Source organism: Balaenoptera acutorostrata, chromosome 11, assembly GCF_949987535.1.
Source record: "Balaenoptera acutorostrata chromosome 11, mBalAcu1.1, whole genome shotgun sequence".
Taxonomy (NCBI): Eukaryota; Metazoa; Chordata; class Mammalia; order Artiodactyla; family Balaenopteridae; genus Balaenoptera; species Balaenoptera acutorostrata.
The window spans coordinates 100,769,597-100,786,322 of NC_080074.1; the positions used below are offsets into that span (position 1 = coordinate 100,769,597).

At 46.0% G+C, this 16,726-nt stretch overlaps 1 protein-coding gene across 1 annotated transcript in view; it reads right to left on the minus strand.

Annotated features, from left to right (window-relative positions):
- Positions 1-471: 471 nt before the first annotated feature.
- CD4 (CD4 molecule) overlaps positions 472-16,726 on the minus strand; it is a 37,131-nt gene continuing 20,876 nt past the window's right edge. Inside the window, exons 4-10 of the mRNA XM_057556805.1 lie at positions 6,330-6,488; positions 5,660-5,893; positions 4,286-4,624; positions 3,332-3,532; positions 2,628-2,749; positions 2,243-2,310; positions 472-1,963 (exon numbers count right to left, since the gene is read on the minus strand). Coding sequence (XP_057412788.1) covers positions 1,933-1,963; positions 2,243-2,310; positions 2,628-2,749; positions 3,332-3,532; positions 4,286-4,624; positions 5,660-5,893; positions 6,330-6,488 — 1,154 coding nt within the window. The 3' untranslated portion in view covers positions 472-1,932. The remainder of the gene's footprint in view (positions 1,964-2,242; positions 2,311-2,627; positions 2,750-3,331; positions 3,533-4,285; positions 4,625-5,659; positions 5,894-6,329; positions 6,489-16,726) is intronic.

The following is a 16,726-nucleotide window of genomic DNA, read 5'->3' on the forward strand; positions in this document are numbered from 1 at the left end:
GAGGACGCTGGGGCCGCTTGCGGGATGCGGGGTACACAGGCTGAAAGAAAGCACCCCACCAATACACACCGCTTCCCCCTCCTGGAGCACAGATTCACACTTGCGTGGGCGACACACACAATTCTCCCGCACACATCACAGGTTTTCACAAGCAGGGCACACACAACCCCTGCAGTCTCTCCCCTTCAGTGTATCACACACCCGCACACTCAGGGCCCTCCGGGGTGGGGAGGTGGATAATCGGCCTCCAGAGGATTTTTCCCTCCCCAGGGAAACTTCGGCTCCTTCCTGGGGCAAGCCTGGCAACCTCTCCTCTGGGTCTGATCCCACAGATCAGAAGATTCCAGGTCCCCAGAAAAGAGCCATCTCTCTCTCTCTCTCTCTCTCTCTCTCTCTCTCTCACACACACACACACACACACACACACACACAAATGAAGAAGAGCATCTTCCTTAAAGTCAGTCTCTTGGATTTTTCTGTCAGATCAGGGAGGCAGGGGTGGGGAGTGCGCAGGAATACAAAGCAAGCCATGGGGAGCCCTGGAGACAACCAGGTGTTCTTCCTGGAAGAGGCAAGCTGGAAGGAAAGGAAAAGGGGAAAAGGGTAGGGACTGCGGGAGGTGGTGAGAAAGGGAAGGGAGGAGAGAGAGGCAGAGGAGGCTGGGGATCCTGAGAGAAATGGATCAAGAAGAGGAGGAAGAAGAAAACTTGTAAACCCAATTTTCTTGTCCCCTGAATCATTTGGGGGAGGGATGAAGGGGCGTATGGGGCAGGGAGACTGAGGCCCAGGGGGTATCTCTGAGGCCCAGAGGTACTCTCAGAGGGTTCACTCTCTGGCCAGCTCCCCACCCTGTCCCCGTGGCAAAGCTCACCTTCTAGAAGGTTCTGATAGGGTGAGTGGCGGGTCACTGGACACTCTCCCACAGGGCCTGTGCTCGCAGCCTGTGCCCTGATTAGGAGAACTGCAGGTTTTGTCCTCTGGTAACAGGATTCTGCTGCCAGCAGGTGACGGAGGAGGGATCCTAGGCAGGGAGGCCCTGAACTCTCTGAGGCGACCTCCCTGCGGTGAAGGGAATCCAAGGTACATACCGGGCATCTATGACCAGCCAACTGCAGAGATCTGTGTGGTATTTGTCCCTGTGTTCAAGAGATAGCAGTGGACCTAGAGGTCAAGAGACCTGGGCTCGTCCACGTACTAGCCGTGTGAACCTAGGCAATCATCTGACCTCTCTGCATTCCATTTCTGGTCTATAAACTGGAGATGATAATCTTGGTCCTGTCACTACCAGTCTTGTAGGATTTTCATGAGGTTCAAATAGATAAAGGATGTGAAACTGATTTGTAGACAGCGCCACGCTGCTTGGGTGGTAAGGAACTGTATCTGCGCACGAGTGTGCCCAGGGTGCTGGTCTGTGCTCAGGTCAGGATGTAAGTCTGTGGTTCTGCTAACACAGGGTAAGACGCAGGCAGAATGAAGCAGCACAGGCCGGCAGTCAGGAGCCTTTGGATCTGGATCCGTCCTTGACTGGCTGTGTGATCTTGGGCTAGTGCCTGCCTTCTCTGGTCCCAGGGTCCTCTCCCGTACAGTGACAGCCCTGTGCTTCGTGCTTCAGACACCCAGCCTCACCCTCCAGGCCAGGCAGGGCTGGTCCCACGTGCTCCCCTGAGATCCAAGTGAGCAGTGAGGGAGAGGGTCGAGAAGAAATCATCAAAGAAGGGCTAGGGTTTGAGTGAAAAGGAAACAGGGAAGAGGGGGCGTGAGTGAGCCTCTGGAAGAGCGGACCCAAGGCCCACTGGACGGGGAGGGTGGGAGGCAGACAGAGGCGCTATGCCGGCTACGTTCATCTGGTCCGCAGGCCCAGGAGACCAACAGGAGACGCAGGGGGGGCCGGCTGGGGAGGCTGCAGGTGGGACGCTCCTCCTGGCTGGGGCCTCAGGTGAGATTACACGTCTTCTGGAGCCGGCTGGAGGGACGAAGAATACCAGGAGCACGTCTGTTCCTCCCCAACCCCTTGCTTTCCAGGCCCTCCGTGGCTCCCAGACCCTGCTTTTCTCTTCCAGCTCAGTGATGGCCTCCGGACACATCGCAGGCCCCCTGCCCCTCACCTCGCCGTCCTCCACCTCCCGCCAGCTACCTACCTCCTGGGCCATCCCTGCCCGCTTCTCTCCTCGCCACCACCTCCCTCTAGCCCCCATCTCCTCCTCCCTTCCTCCCCTCCCTTCCCTCTCGGCCCCCTAGTTACTGCGAGCAGTGGCACGTCTTCTTCTCGCTGAGGAGTGTCTTGATCTGAGACATCCGCTCTGCCTGGCGCTGTCCAGGGAGAAAGAGAGGAGTCGTGAGGGTCCCAGGCCTCTGAACGGGAGCTGCCCCTCGGAGGGGGGCGTGGGAGGGGCGAGGCAGTGCCTGTGGCTGAGGCCATCTGTCCCAGAATTAACTCTGCGTCTTCCTGTCTCTCCCTCCGCGTGGGATCTGGGACGGGGCCCAGCTGGCAGCGAGGCAGCCGAGCGGTGGGCAGAGGGGGCCAGAGCAGAAGCAGGTCACAGATGCGGGACATCCTTGCTGCCTGCAGGCCTCAGGGGCTCGAGTGCCCTGCGGGGGAACGAGGGGGTCTGGGGAGGCGCACTCACCCTGCGGTGCCAGCATTTAACAGAGAAGATGCAAAACCCAACGAGGAGCAGAAGGCTGGTGGTCCCCCCCAGCACCACAGCCAGAAGCTTCGGCCACGCGTGGGTGAGCACTGGGGGCAAAACTGCAAGAGAGAGAGCTGCGCTCAGCTCCCTGCCCGCTGCAGTCAGGCACAGGGCACGCAGCGGCTGGGGTTGGGGCGGGGGGGCCCGAGGAGGGAGGGCCTCGTTGCCCTGCCACACTTGGGTCTGGTCCTTGGGCTGGGAGAGCGGGGCAGGGTGCACGGGGCCCCCAGGGGCCCCCAGGGCCGGAAGGGAAAGGCTGCAGAAGGGGTTTTAAGGTTTAGACACTGCACTGTACCCTGGGGAGCTAGAAGCGGCGGTCCACGCCATGTGCCGTGAGCATGAATGTGTGTATGTGTGTGTGTGTCTGTCTGGGTTTGAAGAGGAGCCAGGGAGGGGGCTCTTGGTCAGGTGGGCCCCATTCCTGGGCTGTAGACCTTAGGGAGATGGGAGTTTGCAGGACTACAAGAGCCCAGGACCACCCCCACCTCACCTCATCACCCCTGTGTCCAGGCACCATACCTATAACCCACCCATCTCAGAGCAGCTGGGAGGCTGGGTGGTCTCCACCAGCCTTGGGAGGGTCCCGCAGTGGAGGAGGGAGGGGCTCGGGGTTAGGCCACGGAATCTGGACTCTCACTCACTCTTGACCTTGGATTCCAGCAGGACTTTGCCCTTGTCACTCAGCAGACACTGCCACATCCCTGCTTCAGGGCCCAGCACCGTCACCAGCTTCTGCTGATTTGAGACCCTCATACTCTGGTTCTCCATCTTCAAGCTCAGTGTCAGCCTGGGGGAGGTGGGTCCCAGCACCTCACAGGTCAAACTGTTTTGGGACTTAGTCACTGCAGAGGGACAAGAGCCTGAGACTGGAAGCCTGGACCTCTGGGTTCCCAGCACCTCCATGCTCTAAGGGGATTCGTAGGACAATGAAAATGATACTTTACATTGGCATCCCTCTTTTAGCCTCTCAGAGCACATTTTCATGCAGTTATAATGGAGGAAACAGAGCTTTTGAGGTCCAACAGTCTTAGATTTGAACCCCAGCCCCACTGCTTACTATCTGTGAGTCCCTGAACAAGTTACTTACCCACCTGAGCCCCAGACAAAAATTAAATGGAGAAATACATGTAGAGCGCTTGAATGGGGCCTGGCATGTACGAAGCATCAAATATTAGCCATTATTATTTGTGAAGTTGTTATGATGATTAAGGAGATAAGGATGGGGAGAACTCAATGTGGCACCTGACATTGTCACCATCACTGTCATACTGTTATCCTTCTTAGGAGAAAGCCAACCCACAGAGGGGAGGGGCTTAGTTGGGGTCACAGAGGGTCGGGCAGAGGCAGAACTAGAGCCTGGTTCTCAGGGAGGCCCCTTGGGAATCCTAGTGGAGGCCGGCTCTTGGATGTCAGGGAAGGACAGAGGATTGCAACCTCAGTTCAAAACCAGCCCCCAAACCAGAGGGCCCTTGACTGGTTCCATCAGGCAGCCAGGGCCTAGGCATCCCTTTGGGGGCCTGTCCTGCCTTGGAGGGTCCCAGGGCCAGGTCCCTCCACCCCCGCCCCGCCCTCGCCTTCTCAGCCTAGCCCCTCACCTTTCATGACCACGAGGTTCACCTCCTGATACAACTTCCCCTTGGTGAGATGCAGGGTCAGGTTTCCAGAACCTGCGTACTGCGGCAAAGCCCGGGGCAGTGTGAGGTGGAGCGGGAGCTGCTGGCTCATGAGCAGCTTGAGGTCCTTGCGAGCCTTTTCCACAGTCACCTTCCTGTTCTTCAAGGTGAAGGTGATCCAGGACTGGGGGGAGGAATTCCCCTCTGCCTGCAGCCAACACAGCTCCCCGCTCAGATTTTCGTCTTCGAATGTGAGTGGGAAGGAAAAGTTCATCTGCTCCCCCTCCTTTGCATAGACTGTGCTGGAGACCTCCTGGAAGGCTGGAGGGGGACGGGAGAGAACCTGGGTCCATACGCAGGCACGCGGCGGGTAGGCACGTGGTGGGGGGAGACGGGAGGAGACCAGGTGAGTCCAAACACCTAGGCTGCCATTCGGGCGCTTAAATTCCCATCTACCTCTCCTCTCCTCTCTCAGCTCTGCACCCCAGGGAGGTCCCACGGCAGCACCCCCTCTCCCTAGAAGCCCTCCTAGAACAGCCCAGCCACAAGGGGCCTCTCCCTCCTCAGGATCCTGGAGCACAGAGGCCATTTGGCCTGTACCACTTGGGTACATAAGTTATCACCCTTCACAAGATAAGAGCAGATACTGGCTGACTACGTGCCAGGCGCTGTTCTAAGTGCATTCCGTACATTACTTCTCCCCATAACACGACAAGGTAGGCTAGACCATCCCTGTTTTACAGATGCAGAAACCAAGGCACAGAGAGGTAACTTGCCCAAGGCCACACGGTTAAGCCAGAGCCAGGATTTCAACCAGAGTCCACACACTTCACCACCACACTACCCTACCGTGTGTCCCATAAGCACCTGGAGGACAGGATCTGGGGTAGTGCCTGCCTTCTGGGCTCTTTTTTTTTCCGTCCTGATGCCTAGCTCAGGAGGCATCAAATTTGCAACGTCAAATTTCATCAGGGCTGGCTTGCTGCTGTGAGTGTCCCTGAATGAGCGGCTTTGCCAACTTGGTGGGAGGGGGGAGCTGAGGCAATGGAGAACATAGACGCCCTTGACAGCCCTCCTTTGGGGCTTCCTCCTGGATCTCTGGGGTCCCTCACATCCTCACATCCCCTGTCCCTTCCTTCCCCCATGTCCACTACCCTGAGGCATGGCTGTAAATCAGCATCTTGAGGGAGAGAGGGCCCAGTATGTCCCCCAGGGCAGACTTCTGCTGCAGGGGGCCCTGGCGCTGGCCTCCTTCCACCCGCACCCCACACCAGACCCAGAAGCGAAGTGGCAGCGAGAGCAGAGGGAGCGTCTGTCAGGCAGGGGGGGCCTGCGGGGGAGGGGCGCGCCTCTTACCCAGCACCAGGATGTGTTTGCTGAACACCAGCGTCTGCTGGTCCTGGGAGACGGTACATGTCCAGGTGCCACTGTCCTGCAACCCCACCTGGGGCAGTGACAGACTCTTGGCCTCATTCTTCCTTTTATTCCCTGGACCTTTCCATTGCACTGAAGGGTTACTACCAGAGGGGCCTTCCAAGGTCATGGTCAGGCTCTGTCCCAGCATCAAGTGGGTGTCCGAGCTGGCAGTCACTGTGGGGGGAGCAGGCCAGTTGTGTCACACACAAGCACCATCTCCAAGGAGAAGGGAAGAAGCCAGGAGACCAAGGGTGTCTCTCCGTTACCCCCATCCCAACATCTCCCTTCTGCCCATCCCCAGCCCAAGGCAGCATCTCCCTCTCCCCTCCCCCTCTCCTTGCCTCTCTCAGTCCTCCCTCCTTGTCTCTCTCTGTCCTCCCTCTGTCTCCTGCCTTTCCATCCCCTTCACCCCCACCCCTAGGTCTCTTCGACTCCCCCTGCCTGACCCAAGGCCTGAGGAGGGGTTGAGGAGACGCGGCGGCCTGTCTGATCAGCCTCTGGACTGTTGAAATGCCACCAGCTCAGGCCCTGGTTTGGGTACAGGGATGGGAGCCAAGGAGGAAGGGAGATTGGCTGGAGGGGTGTCCTCATCCCAGGCTGCCCCACTCACATCTGAACACTTGCAATTCCACCTCGATCCTCTTGTCCTCCACTTCGCAGATGTAAGTCCCCGAGTCAGGTACTTCAAGATCCTTGATGACCAGAGGAAAGTATCCTTGGTCCCACAGGTTTCTTTTTGATTCGACTCGAGAGTTCAGGTTGGAGGGACCTGGGAGTAGAACGCCACCGTATTGAGGACGTTGGGGTACCCTGGAGGCACGGCACCCCCTGGCAAGGGCGGTGCCCACAGCTCTGCTGGTCTGAGTTGCTCATTTCCAGCCGAATCTGCCTCGGGTCCTAATCCGAGAAGCCCAGACTGGCGAGGAGGTCCCAACACATCCTTTTACCAGGCCAGGACAACATCTCACTAACCCAAAATATAAAATCTTATCCTCATTTAGGAGCACCTACTCCTGTAAAGTGTCCTCCAAACACTTTACATGCATCATCTCAAGTAATCTTCACAACAGTTCTGAGAAATAGGTACTGTTTTGCTTATCTTGCAAATAAGGAAACTGATGCTCAGAGAAATTAAGTAGTTGCCCAAACTCTTGCTTACACGTTATTGGCAGAAACATAAACCAGTACAATTTCTTTGGAAGGTAATTTGTTTTGTTTTGGTTTTCGTTTTTAAAATTTTTATTGGAATATAGTTGATTTAAAATGTCGTGTTAGTTTCTGCAGTACAGCAAAGTGAATCAGTTCTACATATACATACATCCACTCTTTTTAAAATTCTTATTCCATATAGGTCATTACAGAGTATTGAGAAGAGTTCCCTGTGCTATACAGTAGGTCCTTATTAGTTATCTATTTTATATATAGTAGTGTGTAATGTTAGTCTTAATTTCCCAATTTATCCCTTCCCCTGGAAGGTAATTTGTAACATCTACCAGAATTACAAATGCACATACAGAACTAAATGTTCACCAAGAAAGGAGAGGTTAAATAAATTAGAGTTCACCCATTCAGTGGAATGCTATAAGAGAAGAATGAGAAGGCTCTTTCTATTCTGAGATGGATCTAAGAAACATCATTAACTGAATAAAGCAAGATATTAAGCAGGCTACCATTGTTTGAAAAGGAGGGGGAAAGTTATTTAACATCTATCTATCTATCTATCTATCTATCTATCTATCTATCTATCTATCCATCTATCTATCTGTCTCTCTATCTATCCTGCCTTGTATATGAACAAATATTTCTAGAGGTGAACGTAAGGAAATGGTCGCCTTGGTAGTGCCTAGGGAGAGGAAGTGCATCCCCATGAGACAGGTGTGGGAGGGCTTTTCACTTTATGCCCTTTTCTACCTTTTGAATTTTGACACCAGTAAGTGGTGGAGCCAGGATTAAGATTCAGGCTGTTGGGTACACTGTGCAATACTGTCTCTGGAAAGTTCTGCAGGCATGGACATGTGGCCTCCTCCAATCTCCTCATCAGAACTAACAACCAGCACCCAGAGGGAGCTCTTCTCTTTAGCTAACCATTTTCTGGGTGCAGCAGCAGCCCCAGAGCTTCATTACAATGAAGGGCTTTAGAAGCTAAATTTGCATAGTGAACACACAGGCTTTTACTTAGAATGCATATTTGGAGGGATGGGGTGAAGGGGGCTGAGATAAAGCTCCCACCCTCAATCCCCTGGCCCTCTCCCCATTTTGGCCTTGGTGCGGGAGACTTACTGTCAAGTCGGCCGTCATTCTCCCTTCTTGCCTCTTCCAGACCTCACAGCCCCTTCCCGCTGCTCAGGTCCACCCTCTCCAGGAGACCTTTCCAGATAAACTGTAGCCCTGGGCTCACACCCACCGCAGATTTTCCTCCAGCTCTGCCCACCTCCCCTTTCATTTGTCCTGCAGGAGTCCCTACCCCACCTGCTCTCTCCCCTGGATCCGTGTGCTGGTTAGCTCCCCAATTTTTCTGAAATCCTACTACATTCCTTTTACAATCTACCAAACTGCTTGAAGGGGTAGCCTCCTCTGGTTCTGCCCCCGTGTCACTTCTTTCGATTCTCTCCTCCACATCTGAGCACCCTTCCCCTTTCTTCATCTTGGACTCCTATTCTGCTATCTACATTTAGGTGCTACCCCGGACTCTCTCCTGGATCCTTTTCCCCGTTTCTGTAGACATTCTCAATTCCACTGCATCCCCTGTCGGCTCTGCAGATGACCCCCAGCCCCAGCCTCTCGCCTACATCCTGGGCCTACATTTCCAGTGGCCCAAGGGATGACTTTATCTGGATGTCCTGCCATCACCCAAAACTCAATTGGTTCCAAATGAAATGTAACACCCTTTCCCTAAAATAACTTTTCCTCCTTGCTTCCCTTTTAAAACGTCTTCCGAGCCTCATCATGACCCCCTTGTCCAGACTGTTCCGTACCTTGTAAAAGTGATTGTACTTTGTGAAAGGTCAAAGATTATCAGTGCGTCTGGGATCAATTCATGAAGGAGACCAGTACTGAACCAAGCCTTAAAAGAAGTACAGGCGGTGAGCTAGAGGAAAGGGTTGCAGCAAGGACATCTATGAAGGGGGAAAAGCTCCAGGAAAGCCGTGCAGGCAACCACCTCAAAGCAGTGAGGAAAACACCTGGGTGTGAGGTTTCTGGCTGGGGAGCTGCAGGAAGCGATGCTGAGGGGAAGAATGGCAGGCAGAGGCTTCCAGGCTTAGCCTAATGGACTAGGGAGTGACACATGCAAAGCATTGCTTTGGGAGCCAGTACTGCTGCAGGAGGAAGAGAATCGAAGTAGGAGAGACTGGTAAGCAGAGAGAATTGCCAGGAAGCTTCCACTGTAATCCAGGGGACGGGTATGTGGCCTTGGCTAATGAGGGTGGCGTTCCCATGAGAACAAAGAAGATGAAACAGAAAAACACTTCCACGGGAAGGAATGGCCATAAGCAGTGACTGATGGGAAATCAGGAACTGAAGTAGGAGGAAAAAAAAATTGGCTCTATGGTTCAGAAACTGGGGGAGTCAGGAGAGTGATACTGCCGTGGTCAGAGATCAGGAAGCCGGGAAGGGGAGTTGCTCTGAAGGAAATTCAAATCATGGGAACAGAACAAAAACGTCGACACAAAAGAGGTAAGAATGTTTAGAAGGGAGCACATATGTTTCAATCTCACAGGCGATCATAGAAATGCAAATTAAACCAAAAATGATATATTTTTCAACTATCAAATTAGCCAAAAAAAAAAAAAAGAGAGAAAGTTTTAAATATTACTATTCAGTGTCAGCAAGGGTGCTGGTGAGATAGGCACACGGTGACATTATTATCTAGGCTTACTGTAAATGGCTAGAACCTTTCTGGAAGTGATCTTGCAGTATATACCAACTATTTTTAAAAGCTCATACCCTTAATTTCATTTCTAGAACTTTATCCTTAAAATGATAATTTTAAAATGCAAGCCATGGTGACCTAAACGAGAAAGAATTCCAAAAAAGAGGGGATATATGTATACGTATAGCTGATTCACTTTGCTGTACAGTAGAAACTAACACAATATTGTAAAGCAACTATATCCCAATAAAATTTTTTTAAATGCGAGCCAAAATGTAGGTACAAAAACAATAATTACAGTGTTGTTAATAGGGTACAAGATCAGATGAAAGGATAATGGCTGTATACTAGAGCATATAAACTTGATGGACTATTAGGTTGACACCAAAAATGATATTTATAAATAATTTTTAATGAAATGGAAATATTCATAACATACATTTTTAAAGTTGTGTTAAGATCATCTTTACTTTTTCCGTTACTTATTTGAACTACAAAAATTATACAGACTCAACACTTCTCCCTTGCCCACCCTCTTAATACTACAACTTGGTGTGGATTCCTCCATGATTTTTTCTCTGCTCATGCAGACATATATTCACACACATTGAATTTTTAAATTAAATTGGGAGTATATTATTGATACATACATAGCTTACTTTCTTTTCTTTTTTTAAAGATTTATTTATTTTATTTTTGACTGCGTTGGGTCTTCGTTGCTGCACACAGGCTTTCTCTAGTTGCGGCGAGCAGGGGCTACTCTTCGTTGTGGCGCGCAGGCTTCTCATTGTGGTGGCTTCTCTTGTTGCGGAGCACCGGCTCTAGGCGCGTGGGCTTCAGTAGTTGTGGCACGTGAGCTTAGTTGCTTTGCAGCATGTGGAATCTTCCCCAACCAGGACTTGAACCCATGTCCCCTGCATTGGCAGGCGGATTCTTAACCACTGCACCACCAGGGAAGCCCATAGCTTACTTTCCACTTAACAAAATGTGCTTGACATCCTTCTAAGCATGTGTATGTGGAGCTTCTTCATTCTGTTTGTTTTGAAACTATGAAAGCTAATCTTTATACTCTGATGATTTTTTATTTTTATATTTATATATATATATTTTTGGCTGTGTTGGGTCTTTGTTGCTGCGCGGGCTTTCTCTAGTTGCAGCTAGCGGGGGCTACTCTTCGTTGCGGTGCGCAGGCTTCTCATTGCGGTGGCTTCCCTTGTTGCGGAGCACAGGCTCTAGGTGCGCGGGCTTCAGTAGCTGTGGCTTGCGGGCTCTAGAGCGCAGGCTTAGTAGCTGGGTTTAGTTGCTCCGCGGCATGTGGGATCTTCCCAGACCAGGGATCTAACTCATGTCCCCTGCATTGGCAGGCGGATTCTTAACCACCGCACCACCAGGGAAGTCCCTGATTTTTTAAATTAAACATTTTATTCTGAGAAAACCGTAGATTCCCATGCAATTGTAAGAAATAGTGCAGAGAGATCTGGAGTACCCTTGACCCAGGTCACCCCAAAGGTAACAGCTTGCAAGACTATAGCACGATATCACAGCCAGGATATTGGCATTGATACAAATCAAGATGCAGAACATTTCCAGCAGCATAAAGGTGTTACCCTTTTCCCTGTTCTAGCCAAACCCCTTTCCCTCCCAGACCCCTCCCCCTACTCCTGGCAATTACTAATCTGTTCTCCATTTCTATAATTTGTCATTTTAAGAATGTTATATAAATGAAATTATACAGTATGTTACCTTTTGGGATTGGCTTTTTTTTTTTTTTTCACACAGCATAATTCTGTGGAAATTCATCTAGGTTGTGGTCTGAATCTATAGTTCATTCTTTTTACTGCTGAAAAATAGTCCATAGCACGGATATAACCATTTACCCATTAAAGGACATCTGGGTTGTTTCTAGTTGTTGGCTATTACTAAGAAGGCTGCTGTCAACAATTTTATACAGATTTCCGTGTCATCATAAATCTTTATTTCTCTGGGGTAAATGTCTCCGAGTACAATTGCTGGGTTGTTGCATGTTTAGTTTTTTAAAGAAATTGCCAAACTGTTTTCCAGAGCAGCTGTACCGTTTTATACTCCCACCAACAATGTAAAAGTAAACCAGTGTCTTTGCATCCTCACTAGCACTTGGTGTTGTCACTATTTTTTATTTTGGCCATTCTGATAGGTGTGTGGTGATATCTCATTGTGGTTTTAATTTGTATTTCCCTGATGACTAGTGATGCTGAACACATTTTCATGTGCTTATTTGCCATCTCTATGTCTTCTTTGGTGAAATGTCTGTTCATGTCTTTTGCCTATTTTCCAATTGGATTTTTTGGGGGTTTTTTGTATTGAATTTTGAGAGTTGTTTACACATTCTAGATACTAGTCCTTTGTTGGATATGTAGTTTGAATATATTTTCTCACATTTTATAAATTAAGACAATTTTCCTCTTCTTAATAGAGGCTTTTGCAGAGCAAAGTTTTTTATTTTTGATCAAGACCAATGTGTCGGGAATTCCCTAGCAGTCCAGTGGTTAGGACTCTGCGCTTCCACTTCAGGAGGCACAGGTTTGATCCCTGGTTGAGGAACTAAGATCCCACAAGCCGTGTGGGGTGCGGCCAAAAAAAAAAAATCAATGTGTCCATTTTTCCTTTTATGGATCATGATTTTGGTATCAAGTCTAAGAACTCTTTGCTTAGTCTAGATCCTGAAGATTTTTTCCTATGTGTTATAATTTTACATTTTACATTTAAGTTCATAGTCCATTTTTAGTTAATTTTTAAATAAGGTCTGAGACTTAGGTCAAGGGTTTGTTTGTTTTTAAACATGTACATATATATTTATTTATTTATTTGGCTGCGCTGGGTCTTAGTTTTGGCATGTGGGCTCTTAGTTGAGGCAGGCATGTGGGATCTAGTTCCCTGACCAGAGATAGAAACTGGGCCCCCTGCATTGGGAGTGTGGAGTCTTAACCACTGGACCACCAGGGAAGTCCCCAAGGGTTTGTTATTGTTGAGAGTGATTTTGTTCTTATCTATGGATGTCCAATTACTCCAGCACAATTTATTGAAAAGGCTATCTTTCCTCCATTGAATTGCTTCTGTACCTTTGTGAAAAAGAAAGTCAGTTGGGCATATTTATGAGGATCTACTTCTGGGTTCTCTATTTTGCTCCACTAATCTATGTGTCTATTCCTCTGCAATATGACAGAGTCTTGATTACTCTAGCTATATAATAAGTCTTGAAAGCAGATAGGGACTTCCCTGGTGGTCCAGTGGGTAAGACTCCACACTTCCAATGCAGGGAGCCCAGGTTTGATCCCTGGTCAGGGAACTAGATCCCGCATGCATGCCACAACTAAGACCCAGTGCAGCCAAAATAAATAAATAAATATTTTTAAAAAATGTTTTTAAAAGAAAGCAGATAGACTGATTTCTCCTACTTTATTCTTCTTTTTCAAAATTGTTTTAGCTTTTTGAGCTCCTTTTGCCTTCCATATAAATTTTAGAATAACCTTATCTATATCTTCAAAAAAATCTTGCTGGAATTTTGATAGGAATTGTGTTCAATCTGTATATCAATTTGGGAAGATTTGACATCTTCACTATGTTGAGTCTTCCAATTTATGAACATGGCATGTCTCTCCATTTATTTAGTTCTTCTCTGATTTCTTTCACCAACACTGTGTAGCTTTAAGCATACCAATCCTGTGCATATTTGTTACACTTACCTAACATTTTTTTTGAGCAGTTGTAAATGGCATTGTATTTTAAATTTCTGTGTACACATGTTCATTGCTAGTACATAGAATTACATTCGATTTTTGTATGTTTATCTTATATTCTGTAGCCTTACTGAACTCACTTATTAGTTCTAAGAGGTTTTTCAAGATAGATTTCTTGAGATTTTCTACAAAGATAATCATGTCATCTTCAAATAGGAATAGTTTTATTTCTTCTTCTCTAACCAGTATTCCTTTTATTTCCTTTTCTTGCTTTATTTCACTGGCTAGGGATTGAAGTACTATATTGAATAAGAGTAGTAAGAACAGACATCTTTGCCCTCTTTCTGATCTTAGGGGGAAAGCATTCAGTCTTTCACCATTAAGTATAACACTAGTTGTAGGTTTTTTTTCTTTTAGATGCTTTAAAAATTTTCACTCAGTTGAATATACTTTTTTATTTCTCTTGAGACTTCTTTGACCCATGGAATATTGAAAAGTTGTTGAGTTTCCAAGTGTTTGGAGATTTTCCTGTTATATTTCTATTTTGATTTCCAGTTTGATTCCATGTGATCAGAGAACACACTGTATGATTTCAATTCTTTTAAATTTGTTAAGGTTTGTTTAATAGCTGAAGGTATGGACCATCTTGGTTTATGTTCTGTGGACATCGAAAAGGATGTGTATTCTGCTGCTGTTGGGTGGAGTGTTCTATAAATGTCAATTAGATCCTGTTGGTTGATGGTGTTGCTGAGTTCTTCTATATTCTTGCTAATATTCTGTGTAGTTGTACTGTCAGTTGTTGGGAAAGAGGTGTTGAAGACTCCAACTATCAGTGAGGATTTGTCTATTTCTCCTATCAGTTTGGTTCTATCAGTTTTTCCTTCACATATTTTATAGATCTATTGTTTGGTGCATACACATTTAGGATTACTCATCCCTCAGTATCTGAGAGGTGTTGGTTCCAGGACCCCCGGTGAACACCAAAATCCATGGATACTCAAGTCCCTTATATAAAATGGCATAATATTTGCATACAAGCTACGCACATCCTCCTGTATACTTTAAATCACCTCTAGATTACTTGTAATACCTAATACAATGTAAATTCTATATAAGTAGTTGTAAATACAATGTAAATGCTATGTAAATAGTTGCCAGTGAAAGAGAAGTTCAAGTTTTGCTTTTTGGAAGTTTCTGGAATTTTTTTCAAATATTTTTCGATCTGCAGTTGGTTGAATCCTTGGATGTGGAACCCACAGATATGGAAAGCTGCCTGTACCATGTCTTCTTAAGGCATTGACATTTTCATTATTATATAATGTCTTTCTCTGTCTCTGGTAGTTTTCTTTCCTCTGATATTGACTTTATCTGATATTAACATATCCAATCCCACTTTCCTCTGATTAATGCTTACATGGTATATCTTTTTCTCCATCCTTTTACTTACAACATGCCTGTATCATTATATTTGAAGTGAGTTTCTTGTAGACAGCATATTGTTGGATTATGCTTTTTAATCCACTCTATCAATCTCTGTTTTTTAATTGGTATATCTAGACGGTTTACATTTAATGTAATTATTACTACGTTAGGGCTTAAGTCTGCCATTTTGTTTTTGTTTTCTGCTTGTTCTGCTTTCTTTTCTTTGTCTTGTCTTCCTGTAGGTTACTTGAATATCTTTTTGTAATACACTTTTTTAGAACAGTTTTAGATTTACAGAAAAATTGTGAAAATGGTACAGTTTCCATATACCCCATGTTGAATTTCTGCAGTTATTAACATCTTACATTAGTAACATTTCCTTTAATTAATGAACCTATATTGGTACATTATTAGTAACTAAAGTCAATACTTTATTCAGATTTCCTTAGTTTTTATCTAATGTCCTTCTTCCACTCCAAGCTCCCATCTACAATACCATATTACGTTTATTTTCATGTCTCCTCAGGTGCCTCATGCTTGCAACAGTTTCTCAGACTTTCCATGTTTTTGATGACCTCGATATTTTTGAAGATTACTGGTCAGGTATTTTGTAAAATGTCCCTCTATCGGGATTTTTCTGATGTTTTTCTCTTGATTAGTCTGGGTTTATGGGTTTTGGGAGGAAGATCACAGAGGTAAAGTGTCATTTTCATTACACATCAAGGGTACATACTATCAACATGACTTAAAGCTGTTAATCACCTGGCTGAGGTTGTGTTTTTCAAGTTCTTCACTGAGAAGTTATTCTTGCCCCCCTTTCCATACTGTACTCTTTAGAAGTCAATAACTATTAACAGCCCACATTTAAAGAGTAAGGAGTTGTTCTCTACCTTCTTGAGGGCAGATTATAGACAGAAATTGTCTGAAATTTTTCTACATGGGAGATTTGTCTCTTTCCTCTCATTTATTTACTTAATCAGTTATTTATACCAGTGTGGACTCATAGATGTTTATTTTATACTTTGGGACATAAACATTTTTAAGAGTGTTTTAGAATACATTTTAATTTATCTATAGCAATTTTGAGTGTATCTGTTTGTATTTTTTATTGATTGTTCCAGGTATTACATTATATGCATATATAACCTATCACAGCTTACTTGTATTATCATCTTACCTTACCTTCCTTTCATCCCTTTAACCTCCCTATTTATAATTGTTTTAAGGATTTCCTCTACATACATTTAGAACTACACAAATAGTGTTATAATTTTTGCTTCAACTATCAAACATAATTTAGAAAACTCAGGAGGTAAAGGAAAGCCTAATGTATTTATCCATATATTTGTTTACTTTGTTCTTTCTTCCTTCCTGATATTCTGATTCCTTCTTTTATCATCTTTTTTCAGTTTAAAGAACTTCCTTGAACCATTCTTTTAGGGTAGGTCTGCTGGCAACAAACTCTTAGTTTTTTTATTTGTTTGTTTTTGATCTGAGAATGTCTTGACTCCTTCATTCCTAAAGGATATTTTCTTTGGGTATAAGATTCTGAGTTTACTATTCTTTTCTTTTTGTATTTGAACAATATCATATCACTTCCTTCAGCCAGCATGGTTGATGCTGTCATTCAAATTGTTTCCCTAGAGGGGGGTTGAGGGGAGAAATAGGTGAAGGGGATTAAAATGTACAAACCTCCAGTTAGAAAATAAATAAGTAATGGGGATGTAGTATACAGCATAACAAATATGGTCGATAATATTGTAATAACTTTGGGGACAGATGGTTACTGGACTTATCATGATGATCATTTCGTAATGTATGCAAATGTCAAATCACTATATAGTACACCTGAAACTAACAATAATGTACATCAACTATATTTCAATTTAAAAAGTTTTTTTAATACCCTATAGGTAAGTTGTCATTTTTCTCCAGTTGTTTTGATTTTTTTCTTTGTCTTTAGTTTTTAGAAGTTTAATTATGATGTTTTTTTTTTTT